The 26,699-nt window shown below is 31.4% G+C and overlaps 1 protein-coding gene and 1 pseudogene across 4 annotated transcripts in view; both read left to right on the top strand.

Moving 5' to 3' along the window:
* Positions 1-9,314, top strand: part of LOC143072981 (fibroblast growth factor receptor 3-like) — a 43,679-nt gene extending 34,365 nt beyond the window's left edge. For 2 of the 4 annotated variants that reach the window (XM_076248181.1, XM_076248180.1), the window contains exons 10-12: positions 6,655-6,708; positions 7,354-7,407; positions 8,020-9,314. In XM_076248181.1, the coding sequence (XP_076104296.1) occupies positions 6,655-6,708; positions 7,354-7,407; positions 8,020-8,231 (320 nt within the window). In that variant the 3' untranslated portion in view covers positions 8,232-9,314. The remainder of the gene's footprint in view (positions 1-6,654; positions 6,709-7,353; positions 7,408-8,019) is intronic. The other 2 variants (XM_076248183.1, XM_076248182.1) reach the window with 1 other exon arrangement.
* A 3,583-nt stretch (positions 9,315-12,897) lies between these two features.
* LOC143073752 (uncharacterized) lies at positions 12,898-16,526 on the top strand (annotated as a pseudogene).
* Positions 16,527-26,699: the final 10,173 nt, after the last annotated feature.

The following is a 26,699-nucleotide window of genomic DNA, read 5'->3' as shown; positions in this document are numbered from 1 at the left end:
TCCTTGTTCTACACAAGTTTTATATTGACTCACTGCCCTGTAATACCATTAAAAAGAAAAATATCAATTATCAAAAAACTTATCAAAGTGCCAGTATTATAGGTTAAAAATATATGTTTATCATCGTTTTTTGACCTCTATAAAAAACATTTAACATTTTACATTTTGTAATGCAAGACTAGATGCCTTGAATTGTTCACATATGCCAACGAAGTCCAAAAAAGTTCGTATCCCTCGAATCATAATGACAGATACTATACAAATCTTAGAATTAAACTGACAAGCAGTATAGCATTGCGTAATATATTGTGTAATTTGATGTGGTATGATTGTGAATGAGACAACTTTCTATAAAAATCAAAAATATATAGAAGATAGCATCTATAGATATCCATAAGGCTTTCATAAATGAGCAAAACCCATACCGCATTGTATGCTATAAAAGGCCTCAAAATGACAAAGAAAAGACTTCCTCCCCCTAACCTACCAAGCGGCAAGAAAAAAAATAAAATTCATGCGTGGGCTTGGTCCTCAATGCTCTTCAAATTCGTACTTTATTTGGCCTTTTAACTTTTGTGGATTCGAGCGTCACTGATGAGTCTATTGTAGACGAAACGCGCGTCTGGCGTATATACAAAATTTAGTCCTGGTATCTATGATGAGTTTATCTATGCTTTTTGTGTGGGAAGAAATGAAGATATTGACTTAATTTCTTTTGACTTGATTACAAATCAATTACAAATATTTTGTATGGGAATTTTATATAAAGAGAGAGATAGAGAGATTTTCTCTGTCTACAATTCGTACTTGGAATTTGTGTATAAACTCCGTCGTAAGGTTAATAATCTGTACAACATACCAGCTGATAGTAATAGCTCATTTGCCAAATAAAATTTAAGTGTATTCTAAGTAATGTTTTCATATACATTTTTTTTTTTTAGAAAAACCAAAGGATTTTAATGAAGTATTGAACAATATTTGAAAAAAAAATACATTTAATTTCAACAACAATTTTATGTTAATATGTGTTTCTAAATATTGTTGCCTTTTTATTGAAAGCATTTTTTATATATATATGTTCTTAAACATTTTATTTACGTATTTTCCAATATTCAGTATTTCAAACAAATAAAAATATTTTACAAAGAAAACATCACGTTATTTATTTCATGCATCTGGAGCAATCTTCTGGCTTCACCTTCATCAGCCAAATATTTTAAAGCCAAGAATGTTTAAGAACCGAAACAGCTGAAGACCTGTAACCACAAAATACCTTAAAGGGGCACTAGCTACGAGATATATAACAAATATAAAGTATGATCTTTTTTGATCAATCACTAATGAAAGAGAAATAGTGAAATAATTATTCGCTTTTAGCAGCCAGTATAGTTCAATTTTGTCAAAATAAGCTAAGTAACATTAATGATGAATTATTCAATTGCATCTGAATAATTCGACCTCATTGAATCCGTATTCATGTGAACTCCAATTTAACGCATTAGCTAGAGATGGATAACGCATGATTTGTTAATGTCAAGGTTTTTTTTTTAAAGAAAAAGAATTTCAGCATTGAAAAAGAGGGTAAATCATTTGATAGACTGATTCGATACACAAAATAAATAATCTTATAGAGATAAAAACGAGGATAAACATATATTTTTAATCTATAATACTGACACTTTGATAAGTTTTTTTTATAATCGATATTTTTCTTTTTCATGTCATTATAGGGCAGTGAGTCAATATAAAACTTGTGTAGAACAAGGAAGGTCTCAATGTCCGGACTCCCAAAGTGTTAAAAATGCAGAGATGATGATTATATCATTTGAATCGTTGTGTGGTGGTAAGTTAGGGACTCTATGGGGTTCTGACATTACCGATGTTATATCTGCCACAGTGTAATTTTGATTTTCGTGGTACTAAAAAATAATAACTGTTCCTGAAAACCCACATATTTAAAATAATTATATAAAGCCAAAGTCAATATTTACAGAGTAATCCTTTCCTTTAGTTTTACGACGAAATATGATTTTGATGACCCATTGTTACGTTTGTATTGTTAACGTTGGGAAATTAGGACCGTATTTACACTTTGTAAACAAACACATTTCGCTATTTTCAATGCAGAAATCTAATTATGAGGAAACATTTATTATTATAAACCCTGGTTCCTTTGAGATAGGTATATATTTAAAATAATGTTGCTGAGCAGCCAACAAATGCATTCATTTTTAATTTATTGAAAAATCTAGGATGTTGTAGAAAATTTCGCAGTTCCCCACAAACCAGTTAAAGTCTGAAATAGCCCATACCTGTTCTCGACTGTGTAATTTTTACTCGACCAGTCTGAATTGGTCTGCATTTTACTCGACATTACTTGACCCAAGTTTTTATTATACTCGACTGTACTGAGTTGTACGTGACCCTAATATTTACCACTGAAAATAGTCTAAACTATTACTCGACCAGTCTGAAACAGTCTTAATCCGTTCTCGACCTGCACTCAACCAGTTGGAAACAGTCTTAACCCGTTCCCGACCAGTGCTTGACCTATTTTGTTAAGTCTTTACCATGCTCGACCAGTCTGAACCATACTTGAACAAATAACCTCCACTTTTTTTTTAAATTTTAACTGTTTAGATAAATCACATTAGTTATCTGCATTCCGGCTTCAAATTTGGTAACTTGATTGAAATAATGGACTTTATATTCTATGTTTTTTACAATCCAAGATGGCGAAAGACACCCATACCCCCTTCAATAAAACTATCTCATATGATAATTTATTCATTTTTTAATCGTAATTTTCCTAAATTGCTTAATAAAAAAGAGTTTTATGATTACATACAATAGTTATATAATTATCTTTTTAATGAGGTGACAACAGCCAAACAGAAGCATTCAAACTGTTTAACCTTATATTAGAAATGTATCTAATACAATAATTAGGGATATATCTATAATACTAAAAAAACGAGGTCCAATTTGTCAGCCGTCATCACGTAAAAACGACAAATCAAAGAATTCAACTTTATATATAACTAATATAGTACAAAGGTGTAGATTAAAAATTACACCACTCCAGGCCCTTTTGTTTTCCACGTAATTAATATTGCCAATAATTAAGAAGTTCCGGGTCGAGTCCGATACCGATACCAATAGTATATTCACCTGTTACCTATTACCTTATCTGTACGTTCGGCATCTGACAGGCGCACCACGAAACGGTGTATTCAGGATTTATATGCTATATACACGGGTCACAATCACAGGGTTGACACTACTAAATTGTCAAATTGTTACCTATTGTAGTATTTTAATCAGTACAATACGAATACCAAAAATCTGGACTAAAAATAAGGCGTATAGGTACAGTTTTCAATTTGTTAGCGGGCATGGCGTAAAACAGCGAATCACAGAATTCAACTTTATTTATAACTAATATAGGACAATGCTGTTAATTAAAAAATACTCCATTCCAGGACCTTTTGTTTTCCAAATAATTAATATTACCAATAATTGATAAGTTCCAGTTCGACGGGTTTAAACAGAAATATTTGAAAGCAGAGAAAACTGTGTATCTTATAATCGGCATGACTTTATCAGATCACAATACTAATACAAAAATAAGGCTTGCGCATAGTTATATACTTTAATTCAGTCACGGACCCGCGATATCACGGGTGTGTTCTAGTTATATGTAATACTAGAACACACCCGTGATATCGCGGGTCCGTGACTGAATTAAAGTATATAACTATGCGTAAGCCTTAATTTGGTATTGGTATTGTTATCTGATAAAGTCATGCCGATTATAAGATAAGTTTTCTCTGCTTTCAAATCTTTCTGTTTGAACCCGTCGACCTGGAACTTTTCAATTATTGGTTATATTAATTATTTGGAAAACAAAAGGTCCTGGAATGGAGTATTTAATCAACAGCATTGTCCTATATAAGTCATAAATAAAGTTGAACTCTGTGATTCACTGTTTAACGTCATGCCGGCTAACAAATACAAAACTTAGTAGTGTCAGCCCTGTGATTATGACCCGTGTATATAGCAAAATCATAAATACACCGTTTGTTTGTGCGCCTGTCAGATGCGGAACGTACAGATAAGGTAATAGGTAACATGTGAATATACTATTGGTATCGGTATCGGATTCGACCCGGAACTTGTTAATTATTGGCAATATTAATTATGTGGATAACAAAAGGGTCTGGAGTTGTGTAATTTTAATCTACACCATTGTCCTATATAAGCTATATATAAAGTTGAATTCTTTGATTTGTCGTTTTTACCCGATGACGGCTGACAAATTGGACCTCGTTATTTTAGTATTATAGATACATCAACTTAAGGAAAAAAATAATGATACTTGTTCTTATGATTAGTGGTGAAGTATAAATTAATATATACATCCTGCTTGTTAAACAGATCACCCCTGGTCAGAGAGTATTAAATTCGAAATAGCATTCATCCGAAATTGCAACATCCTATTAAACTTAAATCGCAAGGCCTTTTGCATTCACTAGAAATAGAGTAATACACGAGCTAAAGAAAAGTGTTCTTTCTTTTACCTGTAAAACACACTTGTACTGGGGTGTTTAATTTTGACAAAAAAATATTTAATCTAATTGAAATAAATAAATAACGTACAGCTTTGGAACACATTTTCTCTTTTAAAAGGTCATCAAGGATTGCTATGGAAGTTTTGTTATCATGATTATATTTAATTCTAGGTTTTACAAAACAAAGGTGCCATTTTTAAAATTTATTAAGATGCTTGATATACTATTTTATATATATATTGTTTAAAAATAGATGTTCAATGAATGCATTATTAGCTTAACTCAAATGACACCATAGTCAAAGTTAAATGATGAAAATTGTCCATTAACCATAAATTATATTTGAAACATTCAAACATTTTTGAATAACATTGAAAATATATTTCACAATTCAGTTTTAAGAAAATTTAATCAGCTTGGTTTTTTTTTATTTTGAAGGTGACATATACATATAAGTGTTGATGGATATGGTGTTGAAGCTATATTTTGTTTATTGTGAAATTTTGGTTTAACTGCTATATTGAATACATTTTTAATTTCATATTGTTGTTCAAATTTCAAGTCAGGGGTAAAAGTTATTATTAAAAGAATTTCCTAAACTGATGATTTAAAATAGATAAAAACAAAACAAAAAAGGTCTATGTTAGTTCAGACTAGGTCAAGTATGTTCAGACTATGTCGAGTATGGTTCAGAATAGGTCGAGCAAGATTCAGACGCGTTAAAAAAGGTTAAAAAACGGTCGAGTACAAGTTCAGACTATTAAGTATGGTTCAGACTACAGTCAAGTATTCATCAAGAAAATTTCAGACCAATTCAGACTGGTCGTTTAAAAATCAGTACATTCTTTTATTGGTTTGAAGTGATATATATTCTATGGATGAAATTAATTTAAGTTAGAATTTAACGTCGTCTATTTCAATCACTGAAAAAAAACAAAAAAAACTACCATTGGTCATGTCAGTTTTGAGCATTTATGGAATGTAAATGTAAATGACAATCCTTGTCTTAATAAAACATGCTGTAAAAACATTTGTATTTCGTGGATTTTCTTACCAAATCTTGTTACACATATACATACGTTTATGATCACTCCAATATGTGTGTGATCACTCAATTATGAGGTGAAGACAAAGTGTTTGAGAAATGATAATAAAATCATTTACTTTTCATCAACTCTCATATAAAGCAAGGAACTTTATAAATGAGAATCCGAATAAAACGGTGTTAAATTATACACTTATCGACTGGTTATGAAGGTATAATAGCAAGACAGCAGCCAAAGGTAAAAAATAACGAGAAGACATATTCGTATCGGACAAAAAAAAAACGTGAAGTTAATATTAGGAAATGTCAACAAATGCAGAAATAATTGTTTATTTGTTTTAACGATCTGTTCGCCTCTCCTTGCCGACCTCTTCTTATTTTCATATGAGTCGGCGTTCCTTCAGACACTTGTCAAAACAAGAAAATCAAAAAAGCCATATCATTTAATATCACATTCAGATATATTAATGATTTTTTTTCATTACTTATCCAAACTTTTCTGATTGGGTTCCGTTAACATATCATAAAGAACTAGAAATTAAAGAACAGATACGGCTTCCTCTGCCTCATTTTCAGACTTGTAACACCGCCATAAAACTTTAATTTTCTAAGAAGAAAAAAAATCTAAGAATGAATTATATTACTCAGGTAAAGAAAACATGGTATATGGAACTCTTCTGTGTTTGAAAACTAGAAAAGAGTACCAAACTTACCTTCAGTGCGGAGATTTAGAGGGTGTGCCGCTTTAAACTTCATGAAAATTCTAATTTGACGCGCTATTTATACTTTGTATTTGTTAGATTTTTCAAACAAATATATACATACTTTGCACTTGTGCAAAGGGTATATTTTTAACTTCATTATTCTAACACATAGTACATTTAAACATCGGTTTGACCTTCATTTTTGTAAATTTTATCTTTATCACTTTGGATAAATTGTGAATATAAAGGGTCAGCCAAATTAAATGTATTTAAAATGCATGAATTGTTTTTTAAGTTATAAATATTGATATGAAAATTTTATCTTATATACTAGGACAAAATGATAAAGTGACGAGTACACCAAGCAGTTATACCAAAGAAACTGAAGGTAACTGGATTTCAAAAACATTCTTGTTAAATTTCTGTCAAAAGTTAGAACAGATATGTAATATTAGTTTCAAACCAACTTCTGTATCAAGCATAATCTTAGGTGTTTATTATCATACTTTTAAAGATATTCTAAATATATGTATAGTGATACTTTAGAGATATTATATATTTATTTTATATGAAGAGTGAAATTTAAAAATTTCTTCTACCACTGAAGCAAATTATGGTAATTTATTGATAGTTTTATGGAATAGAAAAGTTTTAAAGATGTACATGTATACATTATTGTGTAAAATGGGTTTTTTCTGAAATATTTTTGTTTTTCTTTTTGGTTAAGTTTGTATACATTGTTGGTTTGACTGTCTCTCTAGTATCTTTCGTCCCTCTTTTTTGTACATATATCCAACTATATTATCTAAACCCTTGTTAGAACTGGAAAACAAATATTTGAAGATACAAATCCAAGAAGGATATGAAAATGAAAAATATATATTACAAAATAGAGGGAAACTTACTCTTTACATTTTCTAATAACCATATTGCACAATTGTAACTTTGAATATTACCTCTATTAAAACCAATTTAAATGTTTTTAGAATGCATGAATTATTTTTTAAGTAATAAATGTTATCTTATATACTAGGACAAAATGATAGCGTGACAAGTACAACAAGCAGTTATACCAAAGAAACTGAAGGTAACTGGATTTCAAAAACATTCTTGTTAAATTTCTGTCAAAAGTTAGAACAGATATGTAATATTAGTTTCAAACCAATTTCTGTATCAAGCATAATCTTAGGTGTTTATTATCATACTTTTAAAGATATTCTAAATATATGTATAGTGATACTTTACAGATATTGTATATTTATTTTATATGTAGAGGGAAATTTACAAATTTAATCTACCACTGAAGCCATTGATGGTCATTTATTGATAATTCAATGGAATAGAAAAGTCTGTATATAGACGTTCATGCATACATTATTGTGTGGAATGGTTTTTTTTCTGAAATATTTTTATTTTGTGAAGTTTGTATACATTGTACATAAATGCAGCTATATTATCTAAACACTTGTTAGAACGGTAAAACAAATATTTGAAGATACAAATCTCAGAAGAATATGAAAAAGAAAATATATATTACAAATTGAAATAAATGGCAACTTTTTATTTTTTTTAACAACCATTTTGTACAATTGTAATGTGCATATATGGGATTATTGCATAAAGTTACATAATACAACACAATATAAATATATGTAGCATGATAATAACCTTATGTTAAATTTATATTTCATTTTACTAGGAAATTTGAAAAGGGGAAGCAACAGCAGAAGGATTCTGGAAGAATTAAAGAAAGAAAATCTGATTTTAGATAATGAACGTCTACGGGAAGAAACAAAAAGGCTTAAACTTGTACAAGAAAATTTAAAACTAGAGAAAGAAGTCTTTATTTTGAAAAACCGATGTCTCATATGTAAACTGCAGACTGAGTATCCTGATTGTGTCGCACCATAGATACAACATGTGTAATACCATAAATCTTAATATTTTGGTGTTCAAATCTATATAGTTTACAATATTGCTATTTTCCCGAAACAAATGTTTACACTTAGTTAAAATATTGTTTAACATTGGAACTAGTTTGTCTCCTTGGCATAAATCATTAGTATCATTCAAATGACACAAACTCTACTGTATATTTTACAATTTTTAAATCTTGCCCCTTCTTTAAATTTTACATAAGAGGTGGCTATAAAACTGTAGACTATGTGAATCTTTTGCAATAGGTCCCTGTGGATATAGTTTTGTATACTAATGTATAAATTCAAATACAATAATTTTACCTGTCAGTCTTCAATGAAGAACAATATTAAAGGTATGATTATAGTGTTGAATTGGTAACCTTTTAGAATTAGTTAATTTAAAGGAGTGATAAGTCCTGATAATTTTACCCGGATCGTATTTCAATTGATTAAAAAGTCTGTGGATAAATTATGAATCTCGACTAATGAAAATGACAATTTTATCCTTTTTTATAATGCTATATATCATAAATGTATTGCCTGTATTTACCTGTAATATTGGCACAAATGAAAGGTTTCAGTATTGGCGCAAATGAAATATGGTTTGTGGCGCAAATGAAAGATTTTTTTGGAGAAAATGAAATGCCAATTGGCGCAAAAGCAAAGCACCATGGTAAACAATATGTATGATTGCCCTTAACGTCAGACGTCAAACGGTCACTTTCGTGATTCTTCACAGGTCTCAAATAATCCCGCGTTATCGTCATAAAGAAAGTGAACATTTTATTGTCATGCATTAAAAATTGTGTATCGTTAACGTAATTTCTACCGTTATTCGTCATGAAGGTACCCCAATTATAACGTCAAACAATATCACCGTTGACATTAGGTTGAGCTATTCTGATTGAAATAATTGTTCTACAGATACGGTCAAACTTGCAAATCAAATCTATTTAACTATATTTTTTTTAATTGTTAAGGTTTTAAGTTGTTTGTGGTAACGAAATCCTCATGTAACATAATTTTATATAAGCACATTATTTACTATTTTAAATAAAGAAATTCTGTAAATGTAGTTCTTGAATTATTTGTTTGTACAGAAATGTATTATTGTTGATGGTTAATAAAAATATCATAGATTGCCAAGAACATTTCAAAACCATTTAGGATTCAAATACCTATACATTATTTCATGGCGCTAGCATCACTCAGGCATAGTAACAATCAGAAAATGATATCATTTCAAATAGCAAATAAAAACTGGTTTCTGCTTTGTTCAAATTAAAGTTAACCCATCTGTACACAGTTTTTATATAATTGAATTTTTATTATTAGTTATCTTCTAATAATCTTTCGTCTATATGTTCCGCCATTTTATTTGAATATTTGTCATGTGATTTCATTCTAATTCGAATAAAATAATTGTTAAAATTTGAGTATATTATACAATTGTTGTGAAATTGTAAAAAAAAAAAAACAATTGTTTTCATGCCAGTTTGAATTTCCTCTAATCAGATTCGCACTGTTAGCACATATTCTATATGTCTTCTAGTTATTTATATCAGTTGGTATCTGTATCGTAGGTATATGGCCCTTATCTTTAAAACGTAATCATGTGATAGTTTATCATTCAGGTAATTAGTCTCAGAGTAAGAAGTTTGTTATATTGTATAGAGTGTCAGACTCCTTGTTAATGTCTGTAGTTGTTAATTACCTTTAAAGCAATTTTAAAATCTCACACCGTGTCGAAAAATGAAACGATATCATGGATAAAGAACAACAAACAGGAGTTACATTATGAATTCATCTTCATTTCATAATCTTATACTAAATAAAGAAAATAGTAGCATACCGCTGTTCAATAGTCATAATTAAGCGAAAACATTTTTTTTTAACCACACAGTTTATTATTTATTGATAGTATTCTCATAAACGGTCAAGAATGTGTTGCATCTGACTTGTTAGCAGTGGTTGCATAGCAATTTGACATTGTCAACCTTACTTGATAAGTTATACACAACCATGCATTTGGTGGCAGTCGTCTGAATGGAAACGTTAAATCTGATGTAAGGAGAGTACACATATAGAGTATCTGGTTTTCAACACAATATTAGCCGTGAGCCACAATAAGAACTTCCAATAAGCTTCACGTTGTGTTGAGCGGCATGATATTTTACAAAATCTATATGTAGAAAATGTTATTATTTGTTTATCGTTCAATCACTGGTCTTTTTCCTCCCTTAGACAAATTTTATGCTTGACGAAACCATGCTTGATAACGCCTCCTCGCACATTGTGACGTTAATGATAATGTCTTTCGAAATCTCAAATCCGTGATATGAGAATAACGATTCGACTAAGCAGGGTGTTATAAGCGATGAGAATGATGATTGAACTTTGTGAATTCATGGATATAATTTTACACACAATCACGCAATGACGTCTCAAGGCAAAATATAAAAACTCTAAAATGGTCAATTCAATACGTTGTCTTCATGAAAAATCTACTTATATATTTAGTTTCGTAAATACGTCAGGACTTTGGTTTTTCATCAATTGAATTCTGTTACAAAATAGGGCTTTTTAATTGTGTTGCTATAATTGCTTCACACAAACTTGAACATGTAATCTATGCAATGGTTTCAACGTCAAAGGACCTTACCTGATAACCTGAGCTGATACATGTCCATGGAAATATATTCCAATACATCTGCATACAAAATATCATTGACCTACCACTAGTGGCCCGGCTTTACTTAATCTAATCTAAACTCAAACTTTAAATGTAAACTAAGAAAAAGTTTCAAAGTCTATAGACCGTGATTGAGTTGTTTTATCTCTATGGAAATGAGACATGCAAATGCAACTGCATACCAAATATCATCGAACCACAACTTCTTCTCCTTCTTATTTATGTAGATCTCTCCATCGTGGGGACACACAATTTCTATAATGGGACTACGGAATTGTTCCCGATAGAAACCAAATCCCGTTTCCTACCGTTCCTCAATAATGTCAAATTGGAATACGGGATTTTCTTTAATTTTTTAAGGTTAAAGAAACTTGGATAAAAACTAATCCATGCATGTTTCATATTATTTATATTTTGTTTAACTGTAAAGAGAACGAGTTAATTTGGTGAAACGAAGAAATGAATACACACGACAGGACTGTTCCCTTGCGATTCCCAGTACTTGATCATTTTTAGTCTACTTCTCGTGTTTGGATTAGTTTCAGTGTAGTTAGATTCACTACTCAGACTCTGTTCAAAAACAACATTTAGTTTACTAGAATTATTATACCTTACATATATTTTAAACAATTCTATTGGGTAAAACGTTATCACGTGACATTGAATAATTCAGTTTATGTTCATTCAATTGCAACAGATATATCTCTGATTGCAAGAAAGAACGAATAACCCTAAAAATTTACACCAGCGTTGAATAACCCTATTATTCACCGGCGAATAACTTTTTTTCACAGACGTAAATAAACAAAATGGCAACGTTCAAGTTACAGGAAGCCCATTGATCGAGAGAAGAGAAAATAAGGCTTTCGACGTGCATCTTGTGCCGATGATATCTCTAATAACGGTTCTTTTCATGGCCATCAATATTTTACAAAAAGAATCTACCTTTGTTGTACATACGAGAATTCTAAGACACAAATTACATGTATTTTTGAACGTCAACTTGTGTTTGTTACTGACTAAAGTAAGGGTAAGTGCTTTAACATTGATTCAAAATGCCCTTCCACTGTTAGTTCGGTATAATAAAACAATTGTGTCCCCTTAGAAGCGATAAATATCCAAAATTGTCATCCCGTAAAAGTTATTTCACTTCGGGCTGCGCCCTCAATGAAATAACCTTCTCGTGTTGACAATTTTGGATATTCACCTTTTCAACGGGCCAGAATTGTATATTATTCTTTTTTTTACCTTCAGTATCGCTATTCCTTTTTTTGCAAAAGTAGAAGCTTATATTATGTAAATATAAGCGTTGTTTATTTAATGACCGATCATAGTCTGCATGGGTGTAGCACAGGTTTGGTACTGACAATCCTCTGACTACATGATCACTCCTTATTTGGTTATAAGGCAAGGAGTGATATATTCCATTCTCAAATTTCCCAAGGATGCTAGGTAGTTGGTCATTTTGAGTTTTGCTGCTGACAGGGAAAGTCAAACACTAGTTGTCATAAAGTTACAAAATATCGTTTTAAGCAGAATATTAACTAGGTGTTAATATCCGTATATTATTGCAATATTGCAATTGGACATTTGTGTTTATCCTCATATATGTGAGTGCGAACTAGACTGCTAAATATCTTTCAATATTGGATCTTTGCGATTATTTTACAAAAGGAACTTCGTGTTTTGAAATTGTTAAAATTTTAACATTCCGTTCACCGTATAGCAATTTGAAAGAACTTTCCCGTAAATACAAATATATTGAACTTTTCATAATAATATATGGCTTCAAGACGTAATATAAGGAATCAGCCGTATTAAAATAGACATTTGGACCTTAATAATCCAGACAATTGGACGTCACAGCAACTGAGGATAAAACTACATCAGCTGGGGATTGTTGTACCCAAAAATATTGCTAAAACCGTTCTTAAACAATTTTATTTAGAAAATAAAGATCGCCAAAATGGCAATGTTAATATTGCCCAGAACTAGGAAGCTGTAAGTGATCCAGAACGTGCCGTACCGAATTCTATAGCACAACACTCCGGGATTGCCTCAGCCTCAGCGTGTGCCTCAGACAGTACCGCAAATGTGACAGACGGATTGCGTTATCAAACAGCTGATGAGAGTAGTTCGCGGAACAATGTCAACGACTCAACCGGAAGTGAGCAGTTCGACAGCGTCGGTGGCAACAACATGGCTGTCATTATGCAATTCTTCAGCATTGTGTCGCAGTCCGTAGCACAATGCGCGTCTGGTCTCCAACAGACAGTCAGCCTTATTGCTAACCAAAAAAGCACTAAAGCAGTTCTTTGAAGAAATTTGATCTTGCCCAGTGGTACCACAACAGAAACGCAGAGGACGCACCACTCATAGGGAATGGAGCCATACAAAGCTGGCAAATACCACCCTCATTAGGATACTCGTCCATTACACCGGGTGCGACAGGTGTTCGATCGGATTCATATTCCAACGTAGATATTGTGGCACCATCGGTACAGAAGAATATTATTGAGGGTAAGGACGTTAATTTAGGCGCTCCCCTCATTCCTAATTTTGAAGATCCTCTGACCAATTCAATAATTGCCGATGGGTTGCACGTCAACATGGCAAACAAACCCGATCCTAGATTAAATAGTCATCTTTCCATCCAAGAATTCATCCAAGCTTTTGGGAAATTCAAAAGGATAATGTGTAATGCATATCCAGAACGTAGGGAGGAACTAAATGCTTACGAAGCCGACATAATCAACATCCATAATTTCCATGGCCTTAAATTTTATGATCACCATAAAATATTTTCCGCTAAAGCTGCAGCTCTCTTGAGAGAGAAACAGATTAAAGTTGATTGGAGTCTCCCCGACCGTGATATCAGTTCATTGATTACAGCAGGAGCCTCAGTAAATGTGTGTAAAATCTGTAATTTAATTGATCATGCGACACAATACTGCCCATTGCAATCATCAGTCCAGGTTGAAAATCGTTCTTCAATATCATCTCCATCTAGTAACCTACAATCGGTAGACAAGCAAGGTCGTTCAAGAGTATTTCACGAAGGTCGGGAAATGTGCAATAATTTCAATAATCCCAAAGGTTGTTATAGGAAAGTGTGTTATCTACTCCACCAGTGTACAAAATGTCGTAAAACAGACCATGGTGCCACAACCTGTAGGAAATCCAATAGCAATGTGCCTGTTAATTCTTCAACATCTTCTATGTCCTCTAAGGGGAATAAATCGGAGAAACCAAATTCAGGATGACTATCCAAGGAAAATTTTCTTGCGTGAAGCTTCAACACCAATAAATGTTGATAAATTGGAGGAAGAGTTATCATCACATCCTGAGAATTTTGTATTATATCTATGTAATGTTCTGAGACAGGGTTTTGATTGTTTAGTTCAAGGAGAAATTTCAGAATCTAAAAAGTGTAAACATAATTTTTCTGTAAGGTCTCACTCAAGTTAAAGTTGTATCAGAGTTAATTAAAACTGAATGCAAAAAAGGCTTTGTACATGGACCTTTTCATTTCGTACCTTTTGCAAATTATAGAGTTAGTCCACTTGGTGTTGCTGAAGGAAAATACTTTGGGAAGAAACGTTTAGATCTTTCATCTCCACATGACAATGTATCACAAGCAATTTGCCATATTGCAGAGAAAAATTATAAGATTAAGAACATTTTACATCTACTTGATGATTTTCTTACTATTGATCACCCAAGTGAAGATGGTGAAAGAAGTATGGCTATAATGATGACAATTTTTAAACGTTTAAATATTCCAATAGCCAAACACAGGACTGAAGGACTAGTTACTTGTCTAGAGCATTTAGGTATTATTTTAGATTCAAACAAAATGGACGCAAGACTTCCAAATATTAAAGTACAGAGAATATGTGAGTTTATTTCCAAATTGTTGTCAAAATCATCTTGTACAAAGAGACAGTTATTACAGTTGTTGAGACATTTTAATTTTGCCATAATAGTTATTTTACCTGGCAGATTTTTGTTGTCATACCTTATTAATTTGTCAACTACTGTTAAACATTTAAATGAATTTGTAAATTTAACTAAAGAATGTAAGGTAGATTTAGAATTTTGATTAGGATTTTTGTCAATTTGGAATGTTCCATGATTGTTATTTCACATCCAGTTATGACTTTGAATTATATACAGATGCTGCTTCTACAATAGGCTTTAGGGGATATTTCCAAGGCAAATGGTTCTCTCCTTATTGGCCTGTTAATTTACCTACTTTAACTGAAAATTTGTAAATGGCGTTCCTTGATTTATACCTTAGTATAGTAGCAGCATTGTTGTGGGGCCACCTCTAGCCCTGTAAAAAGATATCATGTTGGTGTGATAATGAAGCTACTGTTGCTATTGTCAGAAAGGGACGCTCTAAATGTTTAGAAATTATGAAACCTATGCGTCAATTTACACGGTGTGCAGCTCAGTTTAATTTTCATTTTAATGCTAAACATGTACCTGGTCATATAAACCAAATTTTTGATGCTTTTTCTCGTTTTCAGATGACTCGCTTCCGAAAACTGGCCCCAGGCAGAGCAGAACCCTCATATATGCCCAAATGTGTCAGAAGTAATATGGTCTTAACAAACGCAGTCAACAAACTATGGCATAATGCAGTAACTATGAGGACAAGAGCTGTTTATAAGACAGGATATAACCATTTCAAAACATTTCTACTTTTAAATGGGGTCAACCTGATTGGGAAAAAATTACCTCCCATATCTGAAGAACTTTTAATTATTTCGTAGTCATTGTTTTCAAATTCTGAAATTACAATATTCTACTATTAAGTTGTATATTTGTGGTATTAGATACATGTGTCTCAAAGACAACATTCCCTCACCGTTTCAATCATCAGACAGGGACCATACATCAATGGTTCGACTATCTTTATATCTAAAGTCGGTTAAACGTTTACAGAAACAGTCAGTTAGGCCAAGATTTCCAATTACTTCTGACATACTAAAGCAAATGTGTGTAAAACTGAAGAGAGGCTTTTTTCAGAATTTATAGACTTAATGCTGGAAATTGTTTGTATTGTAGCATTTCGTGGTTTTTTACGTTGTGGTGAATTTACTGTAGATAGTGCATCTAACTTTGATTCAAAATCTAATTTATGTGTTTCTGATGTTACATTTTACGAAGATTTTGCAATTTTTCACCTAAAGCAGTCTAAAACAGATCCTTTTAGGAAAGACATTGATATACAATTGCATTGGCTAAACAATATCCTATACAACTTTAAAGAACTACTTACAAATAAGATCAGTTAAAGGGAAATGTGCACTTTCAGATCCATTGTTCATTAATGAAAATTTTTCAGCTTCAGAAAGAAAATATTTTATTACAAATTAAAAAAAAATATTAGAAGCCTGCGGATACCAAGCAGCGCTATATAATGGTCATTCCTTTCGTATAGGTGCAGCAACCAGTGCTGGAAAAGCTAATGTTGAAGATCACTTAATAAAAACATTGGGTAGATGGAGTTCTGATAGTTATTGTCGCTATATAAGAACAGATAAATCTTCTATTAAGAATGCACAACAACAAATGTGTAACAGTTAAAATCTTTCTAACAGAAATTACGTTTATTATAATATAAAATTGAGAATGGAAATGGGGAATGTGCCAAAGAGACAACAACCCGACCATAGAAAAAAACAACAGCAGAAGGTCACCAATAGGTCTTCAATGTAGCGAGAAATTCCCGCACCCGGAGGCGTCCTTCAGCTGGCCCCTAAACAAATATATACTAGTTCAGTGATGATGAACGCCATACTAATTTCCAAATTGTACACAAGAAACTAACATTAAAATAATACAAGAATAACAAAGGCCAGAGGTTCCTGACTTGGGACAGGCGCAAAAATGCGGCGGGGTTAAACATGTTTGTGAGATCTCAACCCTCCCCCTATAACTCTAGCCAATGTAGAAAAGTAAACGCATAACAATACGCACATTCAAATTCAGTTCAAGAGAAGTCCGAGTCTGATGTCAGAAGATGTAACCAAAGAAAATAAACAAAATGACAATAATACATAATTAACAGACTACTAGCAGTTAACTGACATGCCAGCTCCAGACTTCAATTAAACTGACTGAAAGATTATGATTTCATCATATGAACATTAGGCACAATCCTTCCCGTTAGGGGTTTAGTATCATACCATCATAACATATATGATAAGAACATAACCCGTATCATGCCAACAACTGGTATTTGAATAAATGTGTTTAGTTCCGATGCAAAGACGAATCAAGTGAATCAATATTAACGCCAAAATATGCAATCTTTAATGACCTGACAACAGTATCGTAACTATATCCCTTCTTAATAAGTCTATGCAAAGCTTTTGTTAGTTTTTGAGGTGAATACTGACACCTTTGCGCTTTATAAAGAATATTTCCATAAAAAATTGGATGTGAAATACCTGAACGTATAAGAAGTCTGCATGTTGAGCTATATTTCCGAATGATGTCCTTATACTGATGATAAAATTTAGTAAATGTTTTTACTAGTTTGTGATATTTAAAACCCTGGTGTAATAATTTTTCAGTAATACATAAACTTCTCTCGTTAAAATCTAAAACATACACGAGCGAATCGTACAAGTTGAGATATATAAACACCGTAAGATGGTGACAAGGGAACGTCACCATCTAAAAATATATGTATGTAAATTTATGTAGCATTAAGAATAACTCTTGCTCATTTTATTTTCATGAACTGGTCAGTTGTGTGTATGTTATATCATTAAACTATGCACAGCTTAAATTGTGTTTCATGGAATTCCACAGTGTAGTTGAAGGTTAATTCATTCCATTACCCAACTTTTCACATTTATTACCTTGGGGTCACTCAGCTGTTTCACACCTGACTTTTTGGACCCTTTCGAAATTGACCACTGGTCTAATTTCTCATTTCCCCCAATTCATTAAATGTAATACATCTACATTTATTTCTCTCTCCACCGTCAATCTAACCCCCTTTATCGTAGCCACCTGCTATGAGATGGAGCAACGCTTCATACCCTTATAGGAGCTCATCTGGTTCCGGTTGGTTGACGGAGGGTCCATGTCCATGGGGCTTGGTCCATCTATACCAAGTGCCGTCGACAGGGCCTGGAGCTAAATTTCCCTTTGTGCAGTACTTGACTTCCAAGGGCCAAATTATTTATATGTTTTATTAATAAAAAATAGAAATTAAATAATCTTGTTGTCAGCAGCAAACTCATTGATATAATGTTTGGTTTACTAGATTCTCTGTTTCAATCTTATCGGGATGTCTATGTCTGAAGGTCACGTTAAATGTCAGTTTGTCAACACTTCATGAGTATGTTAAGAAATAAGTTTCAAATACAGGGTATAAAAGAACACATAAACAAGAGAGCTACAAATACATGGTATTGAAGAATATCAGAGAACATCTAAACAAGAGAGCTACAAATACAGGGTATAAAAGAACACTAGAGAACACCTAAACAAGAGAGCTACAAATACAGGGTATAAAAGAATCACCACAAACACCTCTTAAAAAGAGGAGTTCTTTAAAGGTCACATTTTACTGAATCATGAGGAACACCTAAACAAGAAGCAACTAGCTAAACAAGGTACATGAATCATTATCAATAAACCACAGAATAGATTACAGACTTAACAATGAATAAGTCATCACCTGCTGCATCCGTCGTATTGTCAATGTCATGGTTACTTCTGTTAAGTCATGGATTTCAGTTGTTCTGTTATATCCCTCGTCGTATTGTCAATGTCATGGTTACTTCTGTTAAGTCATGGATTTCAGTTATTCTGTTATATTCCTAAGTCCCTGGAGTCTTAGAATAAATCTGTTTTAACCAGATATTCATGATGAGTTTCGCTACTAGGTTAATGTAATCAAGAATGAACATTACCCGTTGGGATGCTGAGTTATATACAGGAAGAATAATTTGAAAGGAATTATGACAATTTATAGAAATTAAGGTTGTGACAGAACAACAAGTGACTATTATATTTCGTATTTAAATATCATAAAAAATAAATCAGTGTCGAAATTTTAGTGAAGCAATTGCCTCACTTGCCTCAATGATAGTTACGGCCTTGGCAAATACTGTACACACTTAGCTTTTAATATTTTTCATACAGACACATGGTGGTAAATGTTGTAATTGGTGTCTTAATGAGGAGCTGTGAGACCAAAGCGTTATATCTTGGTGGATTATATCGTTTTGTGACTTTCATTACAGTATATTCTGGACATGTTTTCATTATTTCCAAGTATTTCTGAGATTTGAAAAGTTCTGACAGTCTACTATAAGTGTACATATTCATCACGGTTACTGAAATGAGTTGGCAAATATTTTTTTAAAAATATAATACTCAACTTCAAGTATATAATACTATCCTGATGTTCATATACAATGAACAAGCTGTTAACACATGACATAGGTCTTCCATTTCGGTTCTAAAATTTGGACAAATCAGTTCTACTTCTGCCTGTTTCGTTTCATTCTATTTTTATATACTTCTTTCTCAAATAATTCTAGAAAGAAAGGTAGGGTTAACATCTCTAAAATTTCAACTATTTCGGTAAAGAACGGTTGTAGATCTTCCGGACATATATTGACGCATAGTTAGTGATCTAATAGTTTTATTCTTGCTGTTGAGAACAAACACCAAATAAGAGCCTAAGTGGTCTTTTGTGAAATTCAGCATTACGCGAAAGATCTCACAGAAGTCGGTATACTGATGCACATGCTGTCCTTTTACGAAAAGACTGGACTGTATTTTTCTTAAAAGATCGAGATGGAAGCTGCATCTTGATTGTTTCCTGTCATTTGCTTGTTTGAATTTTCTTCTAGATGAACAATTTAAGTTGATTCCTTTATAGTTTCATTCGGCATAGGTGCTACTACTTATTGTATACTTATGGTACTACTTATTGTACTATTGTACTACTCATTGTATACTTATTGTACTACTTATTGTACTACTTATTGTACTACTTATTGTACTACTGTACTACTTATTGTACTACTTATTGTACTACTTATTGTACTACTTATTGTTCTACTTATTGTACTACTGTACTACTTATTGTACTACTGTACTACTCATTGTATACTTATTGTACTACTTATTGTACTATTGTACTACTTATTGTATACTTATTGTACTACTGTACTACTTATTGTACTACTTATTGTACTACTTATTGTACTACTCATTGTACTACTTATTGTACTACTTATTGTACTACTTATTGTACTACTCATTGTACTACTCATTGTATACTTATTGTACTACTTATTGTACTATTGTACTACTTATTGTATACTTATTGTACTACTGTACTACTTATTGTACTACTTATTGTACTACTTATTGTACTACTCATTGTACTACTCATTGTACTACTTATTGTACTACTTATTGTATACTTATTGTACTATTGTACTACTCATTGTATACTTATTGTACTACTTATTGTACTACTTATTGTATACTTATTGTACTACTCATTGTACTACTTATTGTACTACTGTACTACTTATTGTACTACTTATTGTACTACTTACTGTACTACTTATTGTACTACTTATTGTATACTTATTGTACTACTTATTGTACTACTTATTGTACTACTGTACTACTTATTGTACTACTTACTGTACTACTTATTGTACTACTTATTGTATACTTATTGTACTACTCATTGTACTACTCATTGTATACTTATTGTACTATTGTACTACTCATTGTATACTTATTGTACTACTTATTGTACTACTTATTGTACTACTTATTGTACTACTTATTGTACTACTTACTGTACTACTTATTGTACTATTGTACTACTCATTGTATACTTATTGTACTACTTATTGTACTACTTATTGTATACTTATTGTACTACTGTACTACTTATTGTACTACTTATTGTACTACTGTACTACTTATTGTACTACTTATTGTACTACTTACTGTACTACTAATTGTACTACTTATTGTATACTTATTGTACTACTTATTGTACTACTTATTGTACTACTGTACTACTTATTGTACTACTTATTGTACTACTTACTGTACTACTTATTGTACTACTTATTGTACTACTGTACTACTCATTGTATACTTATTGTACTACTATTTGTACTATTGTACTACTTATTGTACTACTTATTGTACTACTTACTGTACTACTTATTGTACTACTTATTGTATACTTATTGTACTACTCATTGTACTACTTATTGTACTATTGTACTACTCATTGTATACTTATTGTATACTTATTGTACTACTTATTGTACTACTTATTGTACTACTGTACTACTTATTGTACTACTTATTGTACTACTTACTGTACTACTTATTGTACTACTTATTGTATACTTATTGTACTACTCATTGTACTACTCATTGTATACTTATTGTACTATTGTACTACTCATTGTATACTTATTGTACTACTTATTGTACTACTTATTGTACTACTGTACTACTTATTGTACTACTTACTGTACTACTTATTGTACTACTTATTGTATACTTATTGTACTACTCATTGTACTACTCATTGTATACTTATTGTACTATTGTACTACTCATTGTATACTTATTGTATACTTATTGTACTACTTATTGTACTACTTATTGTACTACTGTACTACTTATTGTACTACTTATTGTACTACTTACTGTACTACTTATTGTACTACTTATTGTATACTTATTGTACTACTCATTGTACTACTCATTGTATACTTATTGTACTATTGTACTACTCATTGTATACTTATTGTACTACTTATTGTACTACTTATTGTACTACTTATTGTACTACTTATTGTACTACTGTACTACTTATTGTACTACTGTACTACTCATTGTATACTTATTGTACTACTTATTGTACTATTGTACTACTTATTGTATACTTATTGTACTACTGCACTACTTATTGTACTACTTATTGTACTACTTATTGTACTACTCATTGTATACTTATTGTACTACTGTACTACTTATTGTACTACTGTACTACTCATTGTATACTTATTGTACTACTTATTGTACTATTGTACTACTTATTGTATACTTATTGTACTACTGTACTACTTATTGTACTACTTATTGTACTACTTATTGTACTACTTATTGTATACTTATTGTACTACTGTACTACTTATTGTACTACTTATTGTACTACTTATTGTACTACTTATTGTATACTTATTGTACTATTGTACTACTCATTGTATACTTATTGTACTATTGTACTACTCATTGTATACTTATTGTACTACTTATTGTACTACTTATTGTATACTTATTGTACTACTCATTGTACTACTTATTGTACTACTGTACTACTTATTGTACTACTTATTGTACTACTTACTGTACTACTTATTGTACTACTTATTGTATACTTATTGTACTACTTAGTGTACTACTTATTGTACAACTGTACTACTTATTGTACTACTTACTGTACTACTTACTGTACTACTTATTGTACTACTTATTGTATACTTATTGTACTACTCATTGTACTACTTATTGTACTACTCATTGTATACTTATTGTACTATTGTACTACTCATTGTATACTTATTGTACTATTTATTGTACTACTTATTGTACTACTTATTGTACTACTGTACTACTTATTGTACTACTGTACTACTTATTGTACTACTTATTGTACTACTTACTGTACTACTTATTGTACTACTTATTGTATACTTATTGTACTACTCATTGTACTACTCATTGTATACTTATTGTACTATTGTACTACTCATTGTATACTTATTGTACTACTTATTGTACTACTTATTGTATACTTATTGTACTACTGTACTACTCATTGTATACTTATTGTACTACTTATTGTACTATTGTACTACTTATTGTATACTTATTGTACTACTTATTGTACTATTGTACTACTCATTGTATACTTATTGTACTACTTATTGTACTACTTATTGTATACTTATTGTACTACTGTACTACTCATTGTATACTTATTGTATACTTATTGTACTATTGTACTACTTATTGTATACTTATTGTACTACTTATTGTACTACTTATTGTACTACTTATTGTACTACTCATTGTATACTTATTGTACTACTTATTGTACTATTGTACTACTCATTGTATACTTATTGTACTACTTATTGAACTACTTATTGTACTACTTATTGTACTACTGTACTACTTATTGTACTACTTATTGTACTACTTACTGTACTACTTATTGTACTACTCATTGTATACTTACTGTACTACTTATTGTACTACTTATTGTACTACTTATTGTACTACTTATTGTACTACTCATTGTATACTTATTGTACTATTGTACTACTCATTGTATACTTATTGTACTACTCATTGTATACTTACTGTACTACTTATTGTACTACTTATTGTACTACTTACTGTACTACTTATTGTACTACTCATTGTATACTTACTGTACTACTTATTGTACTACTTATTGTACTACTTATTGTACTACTTATTGTACTACTCATTGTATACTTATTGTACTATTGTACTACTCATTGTATACTTATTGTACTACTTATTGTACTACTTATTGTACTACTTATTGTACTACTTATTGTACTACTGTACTACTTATTGTACTACTTATTGTACTACTTATTGTACTACTTATTGTACTACTGTTCTACTTATTGTACTACTTATTGTACTACTTACTGTACTACTTATTGTACTACTTATTGTTTACTTATTGTACTACTCATTGTACTACTTATTGTATACTTATTGTACTATTGTACTACTCATTGTATACTTATTGTACTACTTATTGTACTACTTATTGTACTACTTATTGTATACTTATTGTACTACTGTACTACTTACTGTACTACTTATTGTACTACTTATTGTACTACTTATTGTACTACTTATTGTACTACTTATTGTACTACTTATTGTATACTTATTGTACTACTGTACTACTTATTGTATACTTATTGTACTACTTATTGTACTACTGTACTACTTATTGTACTACTTATTGTACTACTTATTGTATACTTATTGTACTACTTATTGTACTACTCATTGTATACTTATTGTTATTCTTTTACTTTTCTACATTGGCTAGAGGTATAGGGGGAGGGTTGAGATCTCATAAACATGTTTAACCCCGCCGCAATTTTGCGCCTGTCCCAAGTCAGGAGCCTCTGGCCTTTTGTTAGTCTTGTATGATTTTAAATTTTAGTTTCTTGTGTATAATTCGGAGTTTAGTATGACGTCCATTATCACTGTACTATTATGCATATTTTAGGGGCCAGCTGAAGGACACCTACGGGTGCGGGAATTCTCGCTACATTGAAGACCCATTGGTTGCCTTCGGCTGTTGTTTGCTCTATGGTCGGGTGGTTGTCGCTTTGACATATTCACCATTTCCTTTCTCAATTTTATTATTGTACTACTTATTGTACTACTTATTGTACTATTTATTGTACTACTCATTGTACTACTCATTGTACTACTCATTGTACTACTCATTGTATACTTATTGTACTACTTATTGTACTACTTATTGTACTACTCATTGTACTACTTATTGTACTACTTATTGTACTACTTATTGTACTACTTATTGTATACTTATTGTACTATTGTACTACTCATTGTATACTTATTGTACTACTTATTGTACTACTGTACTACTTATTGCACTACTTATTGTACTACTTATTGTACTACTCATTGTATACTTATTGTACTACTTATTGTACTACCTATTGTACTACTTATTGTACTACTCATTGTATACTTATTGTACTACTTATTGAACTACTTATTGTACTACTTATTGTACTACTTATTGTACTACTTATTGTACTACTTATTGTACTACTTATTGTACTACTCATTGTACTACTTATTGTACTACTTATTGTACTACTTATTGTACTACTTATTGTATACTTATTGTACTATTGTACTACTCATTGTATACTTATTGTACTACTTATTGTACTACTTATTGTACTACTTATTGTACTACTGTACTACTTATTGTACTACTTATTGTACGGTTTAAGTCGACATTTAAACGTTCTCAATTATCACTGGAGTTATGGTTAATTCTGATTGCTTAATTATTGTTGTGGGCTGTCTAATTTCTTATTGGTATGTGTTGAGTACTTACATTTTTTATGCACCATTTTGTTTTGTCCATCAGAGCATGTATTTGCAGAAAAATTGGTACCGTTAATCTTATTAATACAATACATGTTAAGTATTTTCTTGTTGTTTTTTTCAAATATATTGATAGATATGTTTTTATTGATATGTTGAGTCGTCCTTGATTGGTTGTTTTTCTCATTTGCTGGCATTGAGATGACCTTTGTAGATTGGCTTGCTGGTAGGTGGAATGTGCCCGTTCGTATGTCTGTTTTAGGACTGATATGAAGCTTGTGTAACTGTTGGTTTTAGATGATTTCTGCTTGGATAACCATGAGTACTACGATGTATTTATTATGATTATGGAGGGCTAGATTCGAGTTGGCAAATTCTTAAGTAGGATGGAATGCAAAGTTAGTATCTTACGGAACATGAAATTGATTGAATAGTCATGACGGCATAGCTGGTTGAGCAGTATAATAATATATCGGATGTTGATGATATATTTGTGAGTGTCCTTGTATGTATGGAGCTAGTTGTGGTACCAGCCCAGATGGATAGCTACCGGTGGCACTTTGTTCCTTGATGAAACAGACTGTTGCAGTTACATTGCAATTTGTGTTGTCAATGCAGTAGTGATCGATATGTGCTGAGACATTTGCTGTTCTAAAGCCCGAATGTTGTTGGAGAGGAGCTGATATTGACATTGAATGACATCGATTATTGTGTGGTTACCTGTTTGATTATTAATTTAAATGTTTATTAGTTCTTATCTGTTGATTTGTATGTTACCTTCTAATAGTGCCATTTTTCGTTCCAAAAGGTTTATTTTCTGGTCTCGGTCTTAACGTTTGTTTTCCCGCTCATATATGTATTTTTGAATTCTTCAATATCTTTAGATTTTGTTTATTGGCCTTTAATCTGGCTCGAACTTCTTTGATTGCTGGTATTTTTCTTCTTTACAGTTGGTCTTTGTTCTGGTTCTATTGCTATTTTAATTAGCGCAACTACCTGTAAAGAGTTCGAGGTTGTTAGCATATTTTGGTCGTTTGATTGCGATTCTTCTGTTTATATGACTATGCTACTGTTGGTTTTAACAATCTGGATATTTTGTTGAGTTCTTTCCATTCCCTTTTCTGGTGGAGTGAAGAGTGGTCTTTGTTTTTTTCTTTAAACTCAATTGCTGGTTCTTGTTGATTTAAATGTAGCACTTCCTTGGCTGTGTTTTTACATAGGTCTTGTTATGGACCATTTCAATACAGTATTACTATATAATAGGTTATGTTCAATACATAAGCGACAGGCAAATGGATTGTCTCTTATCTTATTAATCTCACTGTCTTTTAAAACAGCACAGTTGAAATGTATCAATTCATCGCATTGTTCACAAGCAACAGTACGTTTGCCTGTTTTATCGTTGCATATAAGACAGAGGTAAATAGTAACAGTTTGAGAGATTTAGGTCTACTCTATATTGTTTTGCGTTATTCTAGGTCCAGTTACATTTGTATTATCTTTATTAGGTGAGATGCTACTCCATTTATACAC

This window comes from Mytilus galloprovincialis, chromosome 4 (assembly GCF_965363235.1).
Source record: "Mytilus galloprovincialis chromosome 4, xbMytGall1.hap1.1, whole genome shotgun sequence".
NCBI lineage: Eukaryota > Metazoa > Mollusca > Bivalvia > Mytilida > Mytilidae > Mytilus > Mytilus galloprovincialis.
This window is presented reverse-complemented; position numbering and strand designations above follow the sequence as displayed.